The sequence below is a fragment of the Bradysia coprophila genome (assembly GCF_014529535.1).
Source record: "Bradysia coprophila strain Holo2 chromosome X unlocalized genomic scaffold, BU_Bcop_v1 contig_117, whole genome shotgun sequence".
In the NCBI taxonomy this organism is placed as follows: Eukaryota; Metazoa; Arthropoda; class Insecta; order Diptera; family Sciaridae; genus Bradysia; species Bradysia coprophila.
The window spans coordinates 1,109,059-1,125,601 of record NW_023503292.1 but is presented as its reverse complement, the minus strand read 5'-3'; the positions used below and the strand labels follow the sequence as shown (position 1 = coordinate 1,125,601).

Below are 16,543 nucleotides of genomic sequence, written 5' to 3'. Positions count from 1 at the left end.
TATATATTGTGTATTTGCAAATATTATTTATTATATTTGAATGTGTCATGTGAGAACAAGAGTGTTGAGCAAAACGTTTACTGGTTTTCGTTTCAAAGCAAGCTAGGAACTGCAAACAAATAGTGTTTTGTAAATTATAGTCGTACGGAATCGATCACGTTGAAATCTACATGAAGTAAACGAATCAAAATAGTCTCTTAAAACCAATGAACCATCTTCTGAGATCTGCAAAAGTAATATACCTGAAAGGCGTGCTAAAAAAGGGCTCTAGGTTAAAATAACCCCAATAAAATATCGACGAGACAAAATAACTACTACCAAAATAACCCCGGTGAAAAAAAGAGGACAAAACACTGATAATCACCCATAATATTTAGGGTCAGTCTCGAACTCGTTTTCTTATAATTTAAAAGCGGCGAGCTTTTTCATACTTTGCAGACGTTAATGGGGCTCTGCTCCAAACCCCACTAGGGGGATATTCCCCCTTGACCCCCCATGCGGGGGCTGCCGCCCCTCGACCCTGCTTTTTTATTTTTTTTATTTCTTCACGGTATGCGGCGCTAACTTCCCTAAAAATAATAATTGTATTTGCATTTGCGATGTTGTACTTATTGAATTCTGTGCAAGTACTAGCCACAATTTTTATATCTTCCAATTACAGTCGAACTCGTATATAGTAGATATCCTCGAATATAGTCGATATCCTCGAATATAGTCGATATCCTCGAATATAATCGATATCATCGAATATAGTCGATATCCTCGAATATAGTCGATATCCTCTAATATAGTCGATATCATCGAATATAGTCGATATCCTCGAATATAGTCGATATCCTCGAATATAGTCGATATCCTCGAATATAGTCGATATCCTTGAATATAGTCGATATACTCGAATATAGTCGATATCCTCGAATATAGTCGATATCCTCGAATATAGTCGTTATCCTCGAATTCTGTCGATACACTAGAATATAGTCATATCCTCGAATATAGTCGATATCCTCGAATATAGTCGATATCCTCGAATATAGTCGATAGACTCGAATACTATCGATAGACTCGAATATAGTCGATATCCTCGAATTCTGTCGATATACTGGTCATCTCATAGTAGATATACTCGAATATAGTCGATATCCTCGAATATAGTCGACATCCTCGAATATAGTCGATATCCTCGAATATAGTCGATATCCTCGAATATAGTCGATATCCTCGAATATAGTCGATATCCTCGAATATAGTCGATATCCTCGAATATAGTCGATATCCTCGAATATAGTCGATATCCTCGAATATAGTCGATATCCTCGAATATAGTCGATATCCTCGAATATAGTCGATATCCTCGAATATAGTCGATATCCTCGAATATAGTCGATATCCTCGAATATAGTCGATATCCTCGAATATAGATATCTCGAATATAGTCGATATCCTCGAATATAGTCGATATCCTCGAATATAGTCGATATCCTCGAATATAGTCGATATCCTCGAATATAGTCGATATCCTCGAATATAGTCGATATCCTCGAATATAGTCGATATCCTCGAATATAGTCGATATCCTCGAATATAGTCGATATCCTCGAATATAGTCGATATAATCGAATATAGTCGATATCCTCGAATATAGTCGATATCCTCGAATATAGTCGATATCCTCGAATATAGTCGATATCCTCGAATATAGTCGTTATCCTCGAATTCTGTCGATACACTAGAATATAGTCATATCCTCGAATATAGTCGATATCCTCGAATATAGTCGATATCCTCGAATATAGTCGTTATCCTCGAATTCTGTCGATACACTAGAATATAGTCATATCCTCGAATATAGTCGATATCCTCGAATATAGTCGATAGACTCGAATACTATCGATAGACTCGAATATAGTCGATAGACTCGAATACTATCGATAGACTCGAATATAGTCGATATCCTCGAATTCTGTCGATATCCTCGAATTTTGTCGATATACTGGTCATCTCGTCATTTTTCCAATAATTTTTTTGACATTAGTTATTACTACAATTCGTTATTTTGGTGGGGTTATTTTGACCGAATACCCTAAAAAAGTTGTAAGTTTATGACGAGAAGGAGTATCTTTTCTACCGAAAAGCACGAACTTTCCACAAAAATGCTCAAGGCGAAACCGCCAAACAGAAATAACAAAAAATACTTTTAATTCCTCTACCGGCTACGATAGCTACTTTTACAGTTTTGTGAAACCGCTCCTTTCAACTTAACTTTCGATCCGATCATAATTGTCCAACAGATAGTCCCTTTAGTCATTCCCAGACATTTCTCAATTTGCTCGGCACAATGACACCTAAGAGACTCTTACGATTACTTTGTACCGTGCGAGTCGATACTTATTTATCAGAATAGGAATAAGCGACATTGTAAGTGAGTGTTTGTAAGTGTTTGTAAGATCGACTCACTCCATTTGAAATCTACATGAAGACAAGTACCGTGTCACCTTGGCTGGAGTTTATCGAATCTTTTACTTTGTATTATAGATCTAGCTCCATCAAAAACCTCGATTTAATAAGTGAAAATGGCTACAGCGATGAAGGTTCTAATTCCATAACATTATTTATTTCACTGAAAAGCCAATAGCTGAAACTATTAGATGACTTTCACATTTGAACTTTTCAGTCGACAACGGATAATTATAGCAACGTTCCATTTTACCATCCATTGACTGACGTACTGGGGACTGTAATTCAATCGGTATGTCCAATCACTTTATATATATATTCGACACATTGCATTTCGCAAATTAATTGAATTACATTAAAGCATTCGGATTAGTGTGTGAAACCTTTGCCCCGGATAGGTCATTCTATTCTGTGATGGTAACCATAAATGTCCACCGGTTACAGTATTTGAATGAGTTGTTGATTAAAGTTCTCGGCAAAAGTTAATGCAAGTCTCTTAGTGATGGGAACGTAGAGGATGTGTGGACATATTTATTATCTAATGGATTTTCTATGATCAATGATGATTATCACAAAAAAGTTCTACGTTAAACTCTTTTAAAAGAGAGTTTTCAACCGTGTCTTAATGGCAACAACAAAACGATGAAAGTTCCAAGATCGTTAGCCCGATATTGTCCATCAATGAATTTAATCTTACAAGCTAAATTGACTATCAGACATTTTTCACAAGGACATGCGTTGTCATTTATTCTTTAAGGCCAGGTTAAGGGTTTTTGTCTAATACTAATACTAACAGAGGAGCAACCGTAATTAAAGATCTACTGCTTTGCCCACGCAAAAATTCCCGTATATGTTACTCTTCGTTTCTCTGATTTCTCCCCTTTCATATAAAATTTTCCAGTTCGAATAGTTTTCGAACAGTTAAGGCTTCGGATTACAATTATGTCATAACGAACTGGAACACTCTATGCTATTTCAAATGGCAAATGAGAGTACACATAATTTACGTCGAATCGAAATGATCAATAAGCACGGAAAAGTGGCCATAAAAACGCTACCCCAGAACGAGATCTTTCTCAATGTTTGAAGATGATGTGGTTGGTGATTTTCTGTTTTAAAATAGCACATTGATATGATGTGTTTACTGTAACATAACAACATTTCATACAAAAAATTCCCGAACCACATCACTTTTAAACATTGATAAAAAAAGCCTTTCAGCCTAAAGGAGCAATGGAACAAGGTTTTTCTAAACTATGAAGTCGCGTTATTTCAACACTAGTTAGGAAAACGCATAATAAAGCTTCTTGTATACAGCTTAAGAATTCAAACTTTTTCTCCAGTAAATTGAAGCATATTATCTTACCCGTGTCTATAGACTATTAATATTCTGATCGAAAATATTGAATGTGTGGTTCATTGCGCATAATCACACATGAGAAGAAAATCTTTAAATAAATGTACAGCAACATATCACAGATACAAATCTTCGTAAACAAAATACGTGATGGATGTTGAGTAATAAAAAGATGTAGAAAATGATTTGTTATTGGTAGCTAGGTTAGTACAATCATAGGCTTTGGTACAATACATTATTATAAGTATATTCTTCCGATAATTCAATAGGATGCTTAGTATGTGCAACATTCAGCTGTGCAATTGGCTGATTGTGTACACTAAATAATCGTTTAGTTTTTCGTGGATGTTGTTTGTTTGTACACTTTCTTCAAGTCACTATCGCAACTAACTTCAAATTTCTTCTATTCCACATGCATACGAGTGAGTGCAACGACTCTATTGACGTTTATGCTGGTCGAAAGCATAGAAAACGATGTGGTAAGAATAAAACTGCAGAACGTTGAGAACATAAAAAGTTTATTTGAATTAAGTTTATTCTTCTCTTTCTCCCCTTTCGAAAGGTCTGTTTGCAAAATACAGAAGAAGAAATAATGAGTTATTTGAAGAAAAAAAAAAAAACGGCATTATTGTTACATCTTGATCTATTTATTGGAAATAAAACCCGTTCGACTCCCCAGCACATCGTCCCAAAAACGCAAGACCTTTTTGTGCTGTCAAATTTATTGGCATCTTTATGCCCAAGGATATTCGCAGATTGTTTCCATTTAAGTCAAAATGTAGTGTTTGTGTGCGAGTGTTCCAATTTCTTATTATTTTCCTTTTTCTTTCAATACATTTCTTGTTTTTTAAGACTTTGGATCGTGTTATCGTCAAAGCTCGATAAACAGAGTTCACAAAAACAACATCGTCTGAGTTTAGTAAAGTTTTATTTATTCGATGTTATTTGCCATTTGGAATGATAGACACAGATGCAAAATCAACATTTTATATACACACGACATGTTAGTAGCAAAGTGACAATTTAGAGAGAGAGAGAGAGACAGAGAGAGAAATTATCGAGGAAAAATCTGTAGCTTATTTACACAATGTTTCGTTCTATTTTTCTGTCCCGATAAGTACGAATTGTTAGACTATCAACAATCCGTTTCAAAAGTGAAATAATTAAAACAAAATGCAAACAGTTTTACGGAAGTAATATACAATCAAGCTCAGTGAACCGAATAAATAGTGCATTTTGTCGGTGCATTTTCTTCTGTAGGTTTTCATTAAGAGGCACCGGTACTTTGCCGAAAAGCATACATTAGGGCGATTTTTAAATACTGGATTTTAGTTTACTTTTGATGATATCTTTCCACCAGAATCCTTTTTGAAAAATGTACGACCGCAATTCCGACCACGAATGTGTTAGCCTTCAACAGAAAATAGATTTGGTTGCAATTTGACCAGCTCTGAGAACAATGAGCAGTTTATGAAAATTTCATTAAACTGCTCACTTTTCTCAGAGCTGGTCAAACGACTACAACCAAAACTATTTTCTGTTGAAAGCTAACACATTCGTGGTCGGAATTGCGGTCGCACATTTTTCAAAAAGGATTCTGATGAAAAGATATTAACAAAAATGAAATACGAAACACGCAAATGTAGGCTACAATTTTAGCTAAGTGCCGGTGCCTCTTAACAGAACCAAACTTCGATTTCTATATAGATTTTGGTAACAACATAGACTCTAATCGAATGTTCGACGATCTATTATGTGGGATGGACCTAGAATGTGGTACGTAATGTGGTACGGAATAGAGGGCCTACTTTTTGATAATTTGAGATAAACACAAGAAGTAGTGAAGAAAGTTCAGGAAAACAAGGGAAATTCTCGGGAAAACCGCAAAATATTTCGTGAATTTCTCGATTATCTTTTAATTCCAAGACCTTTTTAACGTTTGTTGTCAGGTTCGGTTTGACTCAATGGTCGGGCATAACCAGAAGTACTTTTGGATTTTTTTGTTTTACAAATTTTCGTCCTAAAACGCCCGTTGCCTGATTTTCTCATATTAATATCGATTTTCGACATTATTTGTAATCTTTCGATCCGAAGGCCCAGAGCTACATACATTTGGACTCAGTATACACATACATTACACTAATTGGTTGTAAATACACTCGGTCATTTACTTTAATCGACAATGGTAATTTAATTCCATTGTGATTTGCCAGTTTCTATTCATTTTAATAATGCAGAACATAAGCACAGTTCTTTATATACTTTCTTAAATCGAAGAAAATGAATGACATAAAACTTTAAAAGAACTAAATCATGGAACAACCGATGGTTGCGTGACTGCAACTTTTTATATTTAATCCAGTGCATAGTTCAATGTTACCACCAAAATGGTAAATTACCAACATCACATAAGTTTATACCACGGTGAGCTTCAAAAATTTTTTATTCGACCTCTCGTGGACATGAAATGTTTTTAGTGGTTTTTGTAGAGGGCGGCACCAGGAGTAAGAACAACATAACAAGAAAATATTTCGATGGGAAAATTTTTTAATTAGATCGATTTTTCTTTTTTATTTTGGAGCTTTCGGGAAGCTTTGAAGTTTGTTTGGACCTTACTGGTGACTTGTTTGATCACAAAAATACTGTTTAGCCTGAGGTCTAAGCTTTACAGCGATACCAAGCATGGCATTCATGACTGCCAACAATCATCTTTTATGAAGGATAGTCATTCAACTAGGTCGATGTGAATTTTAAAGGCTGTATCATACTTTTATTTTCTCTCAAAAAGTATTTTTAGTGAATTTAAATAATTAAGGAGTTAATAAAAGGCCGAAGGATGAGCTTGATATAATATATATTCTGATATAATCTTTGTTGGTAGAACAACAATCCAATTTTCTTCGTTTAATGTCTCATTTTTTAGTGGAAACAGCTAAAATGTTGCAGAATTAGCTTAGAATGGCTATTGGAGAAACTACAAACGAATCAAAAGAAAGGTTTTTTAATTTTTGACTCGAGATAGTGCAATTTAATCATGGGTGCGATTTATAAAAAAACCTATTTCGAGTCAAAAATCTTCTTTCGACCTTTATTAACCCCTGAAATTATGTAAAATAACTAAAAATATTTTATAAGAGAAAATAAAAATAATCCACGCATGATACAGCCTTTAAAATTCACCGCGATCTAATAGCATGACTTTGCTTCATAAAAGATGTTTGTTGGTAGTCATGAATATCATGATAATCGCTGTAAAGCTTAGACCTCAGGCTAGACAGTAACTGTATTTTTGTGATCAAACAAGTCACCAGTAGGGTCCAAACAGTCTTCGAAGCTTCCCGCAGGTTCAAAAAAAAAAACGAAAAATTGATCCAATTAAAAATTTTCCAATCGAAATATTTTCTTATTATGTTAATCTTACTCTTGATGCAACTCTACAAAAACCATTAAAAACATTTCATGTCCACGAGAGGTCGAATAAATTTTTTTTGAAGCTCCCCGTGATACGTTTGGCAAACGTAGATATTATTAAACATTACTGGTTTATACCGACTTTAATGTCGTAGACAATCGACAACACGAACGTAGTCGGGACAGTTACGAAGACAAGAAACAAAAAGGTTACACGAAGCGCAGCTAAAATATTTTTGTTTTATATAAGAGAATCGAAAGGACTAAACACAGTTTAAAGCGGAACTCTATTCAGGTAATTTTTCCTACTTATTCCACTGGAAAATATGGGAAAATGTTTTCCCAAAAAATGTCCCTGCTAAAATCACCGCTCAAGGAAGAAATATTTTGTTAAATAATTTTTTAATGTAATACGTACACAACGATGATCCTACAACTTAAGTAAGAGTAAATAGTCTAGCACCTCATCAAAGTTCCATCAAAATTTCTTTTTTTGCCCACCATGCTTACTGACTAGGGATTGCAAACCGGTTTAAACCGAACCGGTTAACCGGGCAATTTTAGCCAAATCGAAACCGCGGTTTTTAGGCATAAAAACCAGGGTTTTCGGTTTTTAAAAGTCGCTCCGAAAGTCCAAAATTTATTTTAAAAAAAAATTCTGTGGCAAGCTTGTATTTTCTGCCTATGTCGTATTATTGGAGTTATCCTTGTTTCCTAATTATTATCAATGAGCAATGTGTGATATGAGGTGCAAAACATTGGTCTCGGAATTTTGACATTTTTAATGATTTCAAAATAAACATAAAAAACTTCAAAAAATTAAGGCTCGGAACGGGTCGGGTTCGGTCAGACCGGAACCCGAACTTGATTTAACCCGAACCTGAAAAATTATTTCGGGTTCAACCCGAACTTGACCCGAACTTGAATTTTCGATTTCGGGTTTAACCCGAACCCGACCTGAACCCGAAATTGTTCAACCCGAATGTGACCTGAACCTGAATTTTCAATTTCGAGTTCGACCCGAACCTGAACTGAACCCGAAATTTTAAATTTAATCAGGTCGGGTTCGGGTAACCCGAAATTTTTGACTTTTTTTTAGTGTAATAAACGCTCAAAATTTCGGGTTACCCGAACCCGACCTGATTAAATTTAAAATTTGTATCCTGCGCCGAAGTCAAGAGATGCAATCCTCCGAAATTATAAACCAGTTTTTCTGCAGAAACTTAAGATATTTTATGTGTCGATGCCAAGATAAACCCAAATTCCGTCTCCAAACAGATGGTAAACAAATTCATTTCATTTCATTGAATTAAATATGAAATACCGCGTCATAAACGCGAAAAAAGTATTGAAACTGTGAAATTTAGAGAATTTTTTTTGATCTTAGGGTTGAAAAAACCGCGGTTAACCGGTTAATCGCGGTTTTCAGTGGAAAAAAACCGAAACCGCGGTTTTTGAATTCGAGTTCGGTTTGCAATCCCTATTTCTGACGCATAGCACGAAAATTTTCCATTCGAGAAGTACTCGACCTATAGCTTCCCAAAAAAACCAATCGTCATGCAGGTCATTTACAGTGACAACGGTATCCGTACCCGCGAATGTTACTTTTCCATTTTAAGTGGACTACAACTGAGGGTAAAAATTTCGTTAGAGTGATTTCGACGCCGAAAGATCGAGATCTTTTAGGGCATATATAAAGCATTCACAAAAAAGTGCTGCGATTTTTTGAAGTCGATTTTCAAAAGAAATTCACATACCAATGTATATATAAAAATACCTCAACTAATTAAACTATCAAGGGATTAGTAAATTTTTCAATTTGTGTATTATTGACAAAGTACTATGACTTTCCTCAAACGATTTTCTAGATTTTTTGGTATAGAAATTTGTAGGAAAATAATTGTAGATTTCTTACGACTTTAACTGAAAGAATTCAAGCTTTCACCACCTCGTTCATTTAACAAATAAATCTTGACATTGATTTCATTACACATTTAGAATTGCTTAACAAGTTCGATAAGATGAGCGTTTTCACTGCCATAATTTACAGTAACCATGTGTATCAAAATTTTCATTGAACTCTGCTTTTTCTGGATTTTTCCTTACAATTTTCTTTTCCGCTCATCGACGGACGGTAAACAGAAATCTGTGTATTGCCCAAATTCATTAAAAAGTATTTCAAAACTGTAATTTTTTTTTATTTACGAAACAGTACGAACATTAATACGGAACATTTTTTTACATCAAAGATAATATACGAAATAAATCCCTTCCGGCAACTTTAAAGTACACATAATCGCATTAAGTATAGTTTAACGGTGGAATGGAAAAGTTGGGTTTTTCGGTTGGTATAAAAGATTTCGGTTTTTTTCCTTCTTTTTTTGGTGTTTTGAAGTACGTTCTTGTTTCGTTTGACGAGCTTAGTGTTTTTAGAAAAGCATTTTTTGTAATTCCTAAAATCTGTTTGATGTTTGGAGAAAGAGAAAGCGTGGGCATCAGCTCATTAAAAACATATGATCTCGACTTGTTAATATGTGAAAATTAATTAAGTTCCAACTTATCTAAAACACTTGGCTAAAGTTTTAATGTTTTTTCGGACGAGTAAAATAGATATTGTTTTAAAAGTAAAATTAAACTTTTCAAAGTTCAGATGCCATTTTCAGCATTTTACTTTTAAATTAATTCCCTTGACTGAAAGTCAGGGTCTTACACCAGAAAATACCGAAATATGTGGGTGACAAAAAAGTTTACTGTGATTGAAAATGTATGAAATGGTATGAAAAACGTTAAATGTGGGTAACAATTCTTCGTTGAAGGCACGATAACTTGAGTAATTTTGAACCAACTTAGATGAATCTTTTTTTTAAATGTGTGGAACTAAAATCCCGAGGCTAAGTTCGAAAATGGGCTATGTGGGACGAAGGATCCGGAAGCTATCCCAGAAAAACAGCATTTTACACTGTTGATTATAGCCTCAATCGAAAAAGATTACTTTGATGAAATTTGATTTTGTTGCGTAGTATGAGCAAATCATCTTAAGTTTGTTTTCAATAATGTGCATGAAACATGTAGCCTCTATCCGGTAAACAACTCTTGTTAGTGAACTGCTAACAAATCTGATAGTTGGACTAACAACTTGATAATTGACTAACAAATTCGATAGTTGACTGACATAGAAAGATGTTTTTTACTCAATGTCTTACGGCAGAAAAATGCTTGCTATCAAATGAGCACACTATGATTGAAAAGTGTAGGAAATTTTATGAAAAACGTTAAACCATCATTCTTTGTAGGCAATATATAATAAGTCATTCTCAATTAATTTCTGAATATTTTCTTTAAATTCATTATTCCAACAATCAAACAAAATATTTTACAACTCCGATACGAGTGTGTAGTTTGCGTAATTCTCACGAGTCGTGATATTTTATGGGATATTATATTCTTCAGTAAATCAGTAAAAAGTAAAAAAAAATTGTCTTTCCTTCACACTTTGTCGATTTTGGAAATATAAAGCAAAGGCGGTTCGTTCCTAGGGAATTCAATGAATTCAATTAATCCTTTAACGAAATGTATAGTGAAGGCGTCTTGTTCGTTCCTAGAATTCATCCTTCTATGAAATGTAATGAGAAGGCGTTCTGTCCGTTCGTATGGAATTCATCCTTTTACAAAATGTATGGTGAAGGCGTTTTGTCCGTTCCTAGGGAATTCATCCTTTTACAAAATGTAACGAGATGGCGTTTTGTTCTTTCCTAGGGAATTCATCCTTCTACGAAATGTAACTTAAAGACGTTTTGTCTATTCTTCACTTTTTTCATCGTTCCACATTCGCAAAACTTCGCATCTACTCTCAAATTTGACAAAATGGCAATCAAGCAGAATAATAGATACCTCATACGAGTGGGAAGTTTGCGGCCAGAGCGGAGCGAGGGCCGTAATTCACACGAGTTGCATTTTATTTACGATTTATGGTTGATTGAAAACATTGCTTCAAATTTATAAGAAAAATGAGAACTCAAAGATCATTAGGTCTTACTTGAAGAACTTCTTCTGTCAAATTTTGTTGTCATGTATAGAGTAATCGATGTATTAATGTTCTAAATTTGACAATTTCTTAGGAATACAGCATATGTAAAAATAAATTGGGATCAAATGTAGGCATTTGTATCAGTGATGCTTCGGAAGTTCTGCAATGAAATTAATCAAAAATATATTGAAAAAACTGTCAGTCAAGGGACCTGACCCTCCCAAAAGGTGGGGCCTAGTATTTAATATATTCATTATGCACAACGAAAGTCTAGAGACGAAATTACCGAAATCTTTATCTTCCATGATTGTTGGTAAAATATTTGGAATACAATCGCTCACGTATACATCAGAACTAAATTCGCAAAGACATAGAGCTCTGGCTATTCTCTTTTAAAACACCCATCAAATGTTGAGTATTCCCTGTAGTTTTTATGGTGTTTCTCAGTCGCATTTCAATTTGGAATAACACCGAATAAAAGTATTGTGACACCAGGTGCTTTTATCTGTGTAAGATCAGATCTTTTGACACTAGAATACACCGTATGAATTCACCATTCCATTCTAATGTGGGTTAGGTACTCTAAGCTAAACATACTTTGAAGTATGTTCATCTTTTGTGTTTTATTTTTCTTGATTTTTTTTATTGCTTCGGTAGATAGGTAGAAGCTGTTTCACATAAAGAGTGTCATTCACTTAATTTATGTAAATGTCGGTTTGGTAAAATGGAACAACATTTTAGAAAAATTCATAGAATACAGCGCACTCTCATGTCCTATGTAGGAATGGCGGTAAAATGTTCCTATCTGTAAAGTCGGACGACCATTTTTTCATTTTTTTCTGTTATTTTTTCTTATCTTTGAGGGCAGTTCAAATGAAGCGAGAATTGTGAATTGTTGGATATTTAAATTTTGGACGTTAAACTACAATTTCGATTATCTTTCAAGGATTTGAAATTGTCTGTTAATTTGTTAATTGGACAAGAATATGGAATTCGGATTTTTTTTTTTTTATTTTGGCTTTCGTAAATCACAGCCAATTACCTACGAACTCGTTCAGGAACTAAAAATTCGTTACCCAAAGTGAAGATTTTGACATATTTTATATGAAAGAAGTGTCAAAATCCCAGGCCCGTAGCTAGAAACCATTTCTCAGACATCCCAGAGGGGGCTCAACGATGTTAAAAAACTTTTAGTATGGGGAAAATTAAAAGAAAACCGGTTTTTTGGAAATTCCAGAGGGGGCTTAGCCCCCACTGGCCCCCCCCGTAGCTACGGGCCTGCAAAATCCTCACCAGTGAAACTTGAAGAAGAGTTTCTGAACGAGCTCCTAGGCCGCGTACAGTAATTGTTTTTCGCGCCGCGCGAAAATCATATTCGTTTTTTCCATAAACAGTCCTTTCCGCGTACGAATAGCCATAAGCTCATAAGATTACAAAAGAGTGCATCCGACGATACAAAACGGCTGTAACTGTAGTTGTAAAACAATTTTGGGATTTTGAGTGTGTTGGAATATTTAACTAAAAAGAACAAGAGCGACGTTCTTCTAAAGAAGATATTTGTTGCTGATGTAAGTCATGACCCTCCGTTATTTAGTAGAATTCGAAATCCTGAAGTAAATTTGATACACTTGCACAAGTTTGTTTAGATGCCACCACGTGAAATGTGGCAGTCGAATAATTTCGAAAGAATTTTTTTGTGTTAAGTGTCAATGTTGTGAGTTTTTGGACATCTTGATCGAAAAATATCTTCTACCTATTTTTAATGGTACTAAGATACTCACTACATCCACTTTCCTTTTTACCTAAAACATTTTCAGTTCTATACAATGTACTGATCTACGAGTACAGTTATGCAGCTTCGAGTTAGTTCAACCGTGATAAAGAATCTAACCCAGATCTTTCATCTCACTCTTATCATCTTCTCTTTCTTTCGTTGAATTCAGGTTTCGCTCTCATACTACTATCAGTTCCTGTTCGTTTGAAAGCTGTTGAAAATGTGATTGCAACTGGAGGAAACCTTTGTTTTTAACAACAGAATTAAATCCAAGAAATTTGTCTACTGTAAAAAAATGCTTGATGGGAGGTTTTTTTTCTTCATTTTGACTTGGTAGAAAAATTTGAATGCGTGCGAATAGTCAAATCCAATGTGAAATGGCTATTCGCACGCGCGTCCGAATAGTCAAATCCAATGTGAAATAGCTGTTCGCACGCGCATGCGAATAGTCTAAAACAGATTGGAATGGCTATTCGCACGCGCGTCCGAATAGTCAAATCAAATGTGAAATGGCTATACGCGCGTGCGAATAGTCACAGCGTTTTTTAAATACTGGATTTTAGTTTTACTTTTAATGATATCTTTCCACCAGAATCCTTTTACAAAAATATATGACCGCAATAGCGTCCACGAATGTGTTAGCCTTCAACAGAAAATACATTTGGTTGTAGCAATTTGACCAGCTCTGGGAAAACTGAGCAGTTTATGAAAATTTCGTTAAACTGCCGACTTTTCTAAGAAACGACTACAACCAAAACTAATTTTTATTTAAAGCTAACACATTCGAGGTCATTATTGCGGTCGTACATTTTTCAAAAATGAAATACGAGACACACAAATATAGGCTACAATTTTAGCTAAGCATCGATGCCTCTTAATGAAACAAAAACAGTAAATCTCAATCCCTTTGTTTCAATTTCAGGTTATGTTCGTTTACAGTTACTTGTGTTAATAGCTATGATGGTGGACTTTGTCCTAGAGCCCAGAGAACTGATTACTAGATTTCTGTGAGTAGCCACACTGAGCCTCCCCTGTAGGTAGAATGCTGATGCCGATGTCGAATGCATCCGAATGCTCCGAAATATATTTTCGGATCATATAAAAATACAGAAATGATCTGATTTAAATAAATTAATTTTAAAATGCGAAATGTTTATTCGCTTTCTATGCTTCATAAAAAATAATAAAATAAAAAAATCTTCATAATAGCATTTTGTCAGAGCGTTTTTTGAAATAAATAGAATATTCTTTCTCAGTTTATTCAAAATCCTTTCCCATTGTTATTGGAGGAAGAAAAAAAAAAGTATTTTAACAAAAGACTCAGCCAAGTGTAAACTATTCAACATAACTTAAAAATAACTCTTTTTGTGAACACTTTTTTATCTAGATACGGACCAACAAAGAAACTTATGTAATGTACGAACAAAGATTTATTCATGGCACTCACATAGAGATATGTTTGTGCTATTCGATCTTACCTGTATAAAATAGCAACCCGTTGGGTTGTCTGGTACGGAAGTAGAGTGAAATTGCATCCTGAGCACTAACAATGGGCTCGCCACCTGTTTGTCCTAAATCATAGGACAGGAACTCTGTACCTTTAAACGTTGCTTCGGATGGTGCTTTGTCTGTAACGAAATAAAACGAAAATGCCAATCAGATGAACGTTAAATATATGGATTGGTCTGACGGAAACCAGAACTTCAGTGTATCTCACCTAGGAAAGAAAAAAGGGAATTCCAACAAGAACGCAGTTTTGGAATTTCCTATTTTCGTCCAGGGGTGAACACATCATTTCATGTGTGCGAGGTGTGATTAACCATTTTTCTCAAAGAATCAAAAACATCAATTTATTACGCCATTTTTCAACAAAAAACAAAGGTACGGGGGAAAATGTCTGTTCCTCCATTGTAAAACAAGAGGGGAGAAAATAGCCATTTTGTCATGCGAACTGTCAAGCGTCAACAAAAAGTCATTTACTCATGACCTTATGAGTGGAGAAAATAAGGTTAATCACACTGCTCATAGGAAAAATACATTTTATATAAAAAGATTTTGTATAACGATCGATCAGAAACAGGCAACTTGTATGACATACATACAATGTATGTCTACTTGTTAGAAAAATATATTTAAACTTTTTTTTTTCGCTCGTCTTCTAAATGGCTCTATGCCAAATACACATAGTCGAAAAGATACCACGAACATGAAATGCGGTATACGGAAAACACGTTTTTGTAAGTCTCTTCCAGAAAACAATTTTCTACAGATACACACAGTCTGCCAGAAAATATTATCAACCAGATAAGAGTATAATTTTTTGTATACCTTTCCAAATAATATGATTATAATAGCCTGAAACCGACAAACATTGTCAATATCGTCATCTAGGTACGTACGTAGGTATAGTGAAAGATGTATAGAATACTTTTGAAAATCGCAACAACAGAATATTTGCAAGACATGGTTTTCTGTAAGCAAATTTTTGGGTGTAGTAGTAGTTGTAGTTTTATGCTTTTCGAAAAAATATTGTTCTTGCCGAGCAAGGCCTACACACCTAAGCATTTATTGTAAATAAATAATATTTTTTCCCGCAAATTTCTTATTATCGATTTTGATTAAAACACAAAAACTGTAACTTGATATCTCGATTCGGGATGAATTAGACACTAGTACTTATCCGGATACTGAATATCAAATTACAATTCCGTAAATTATACGATATCTAAACACTCAGTGACCTCTAACATTGGTTTAGTTTAGGCAAAATTTTACAATAAGTGTCGAACATATGCGAAACAAACAAATTTGTGAGGCATTCTCTCTCAAAAAGTTATCAAAATGTTGTTGCCACACTTCAATTTAGTACATTGATGCCATACAATTTAGTCCAAGTTGTGGAGCACCCTTCGCAATTTATCTTTTCTTTATGTGAAAAAAGAAGAAGAAGAAAAGAAAAAACGTATTTAAACGATCATACCGAACGAGCAAAATAATGAATTCGCTCAGTCATGGTGTACACTCTGGGTTGGTTTCCTGGGACGTGAATGAAACTGGTCCACAAGATATTCTAGTCAAAATATTCCACTTTTCAGACTATAATCTCAAACAAGTTCAGGCGGCCAAATATCAAAACCTGCAAATTTTTGAGTACCTGATACTGTACGTTATGACACTGTAGTCTTCACCAAAAAAACGAGCCATCAGAACAGTCGGAGCGTTTGCTGCGACTGAGCCCCGTACAAACCCGTATATCTATTGCGTACGTGACCCTAGTGCGTCTGTCACCCTACTTTGACCGTAAGCCTATGCGCCGGTTAAAGTAGTTAAAGTAAAATTATTATGTAATGTGTACATCTTAGAAATTGCGCATAGCGCAATTACGAAGCCCCGTACGACGTTCCTTTCAAATAAAACAAAAATTTCAAATAGCCCTAAAATTTTAATTTATTGAGTATAAATACACATAGGGCCTAGTATCGGCCTCAGTCCGAGGATCCAATTTTTTTTTTCAACA

The 16,543-nt window shown here is 34.7% G+C and overlaps 1 protein-coding gene across 1 annotated transcript in view; it reads right to left on the bottom strand.

Moving 5' to 3' along the window:
* The window catches only part of LOC119066999 (neurexin-1-like), a gene marked incomplete at its 5' end in the record, with an annotated part of 47,406 nt that extends 32,742 nt beyond the window's left edge, over nt 1–14,664 (bottom strand). The window contains one exon of the mRNA XM_037169727.1: nt 14,505–14,664. Coding sequence (XP_037025622.1) covers nt 14,505–14,664 — 160 coding nt within the window. The remainder of the gene's footprint in view (nt 1–14,504) is intronic.
* Between the last annotated feature and the right edge of the window lie 1,879 nt (nt 14,665–16,543).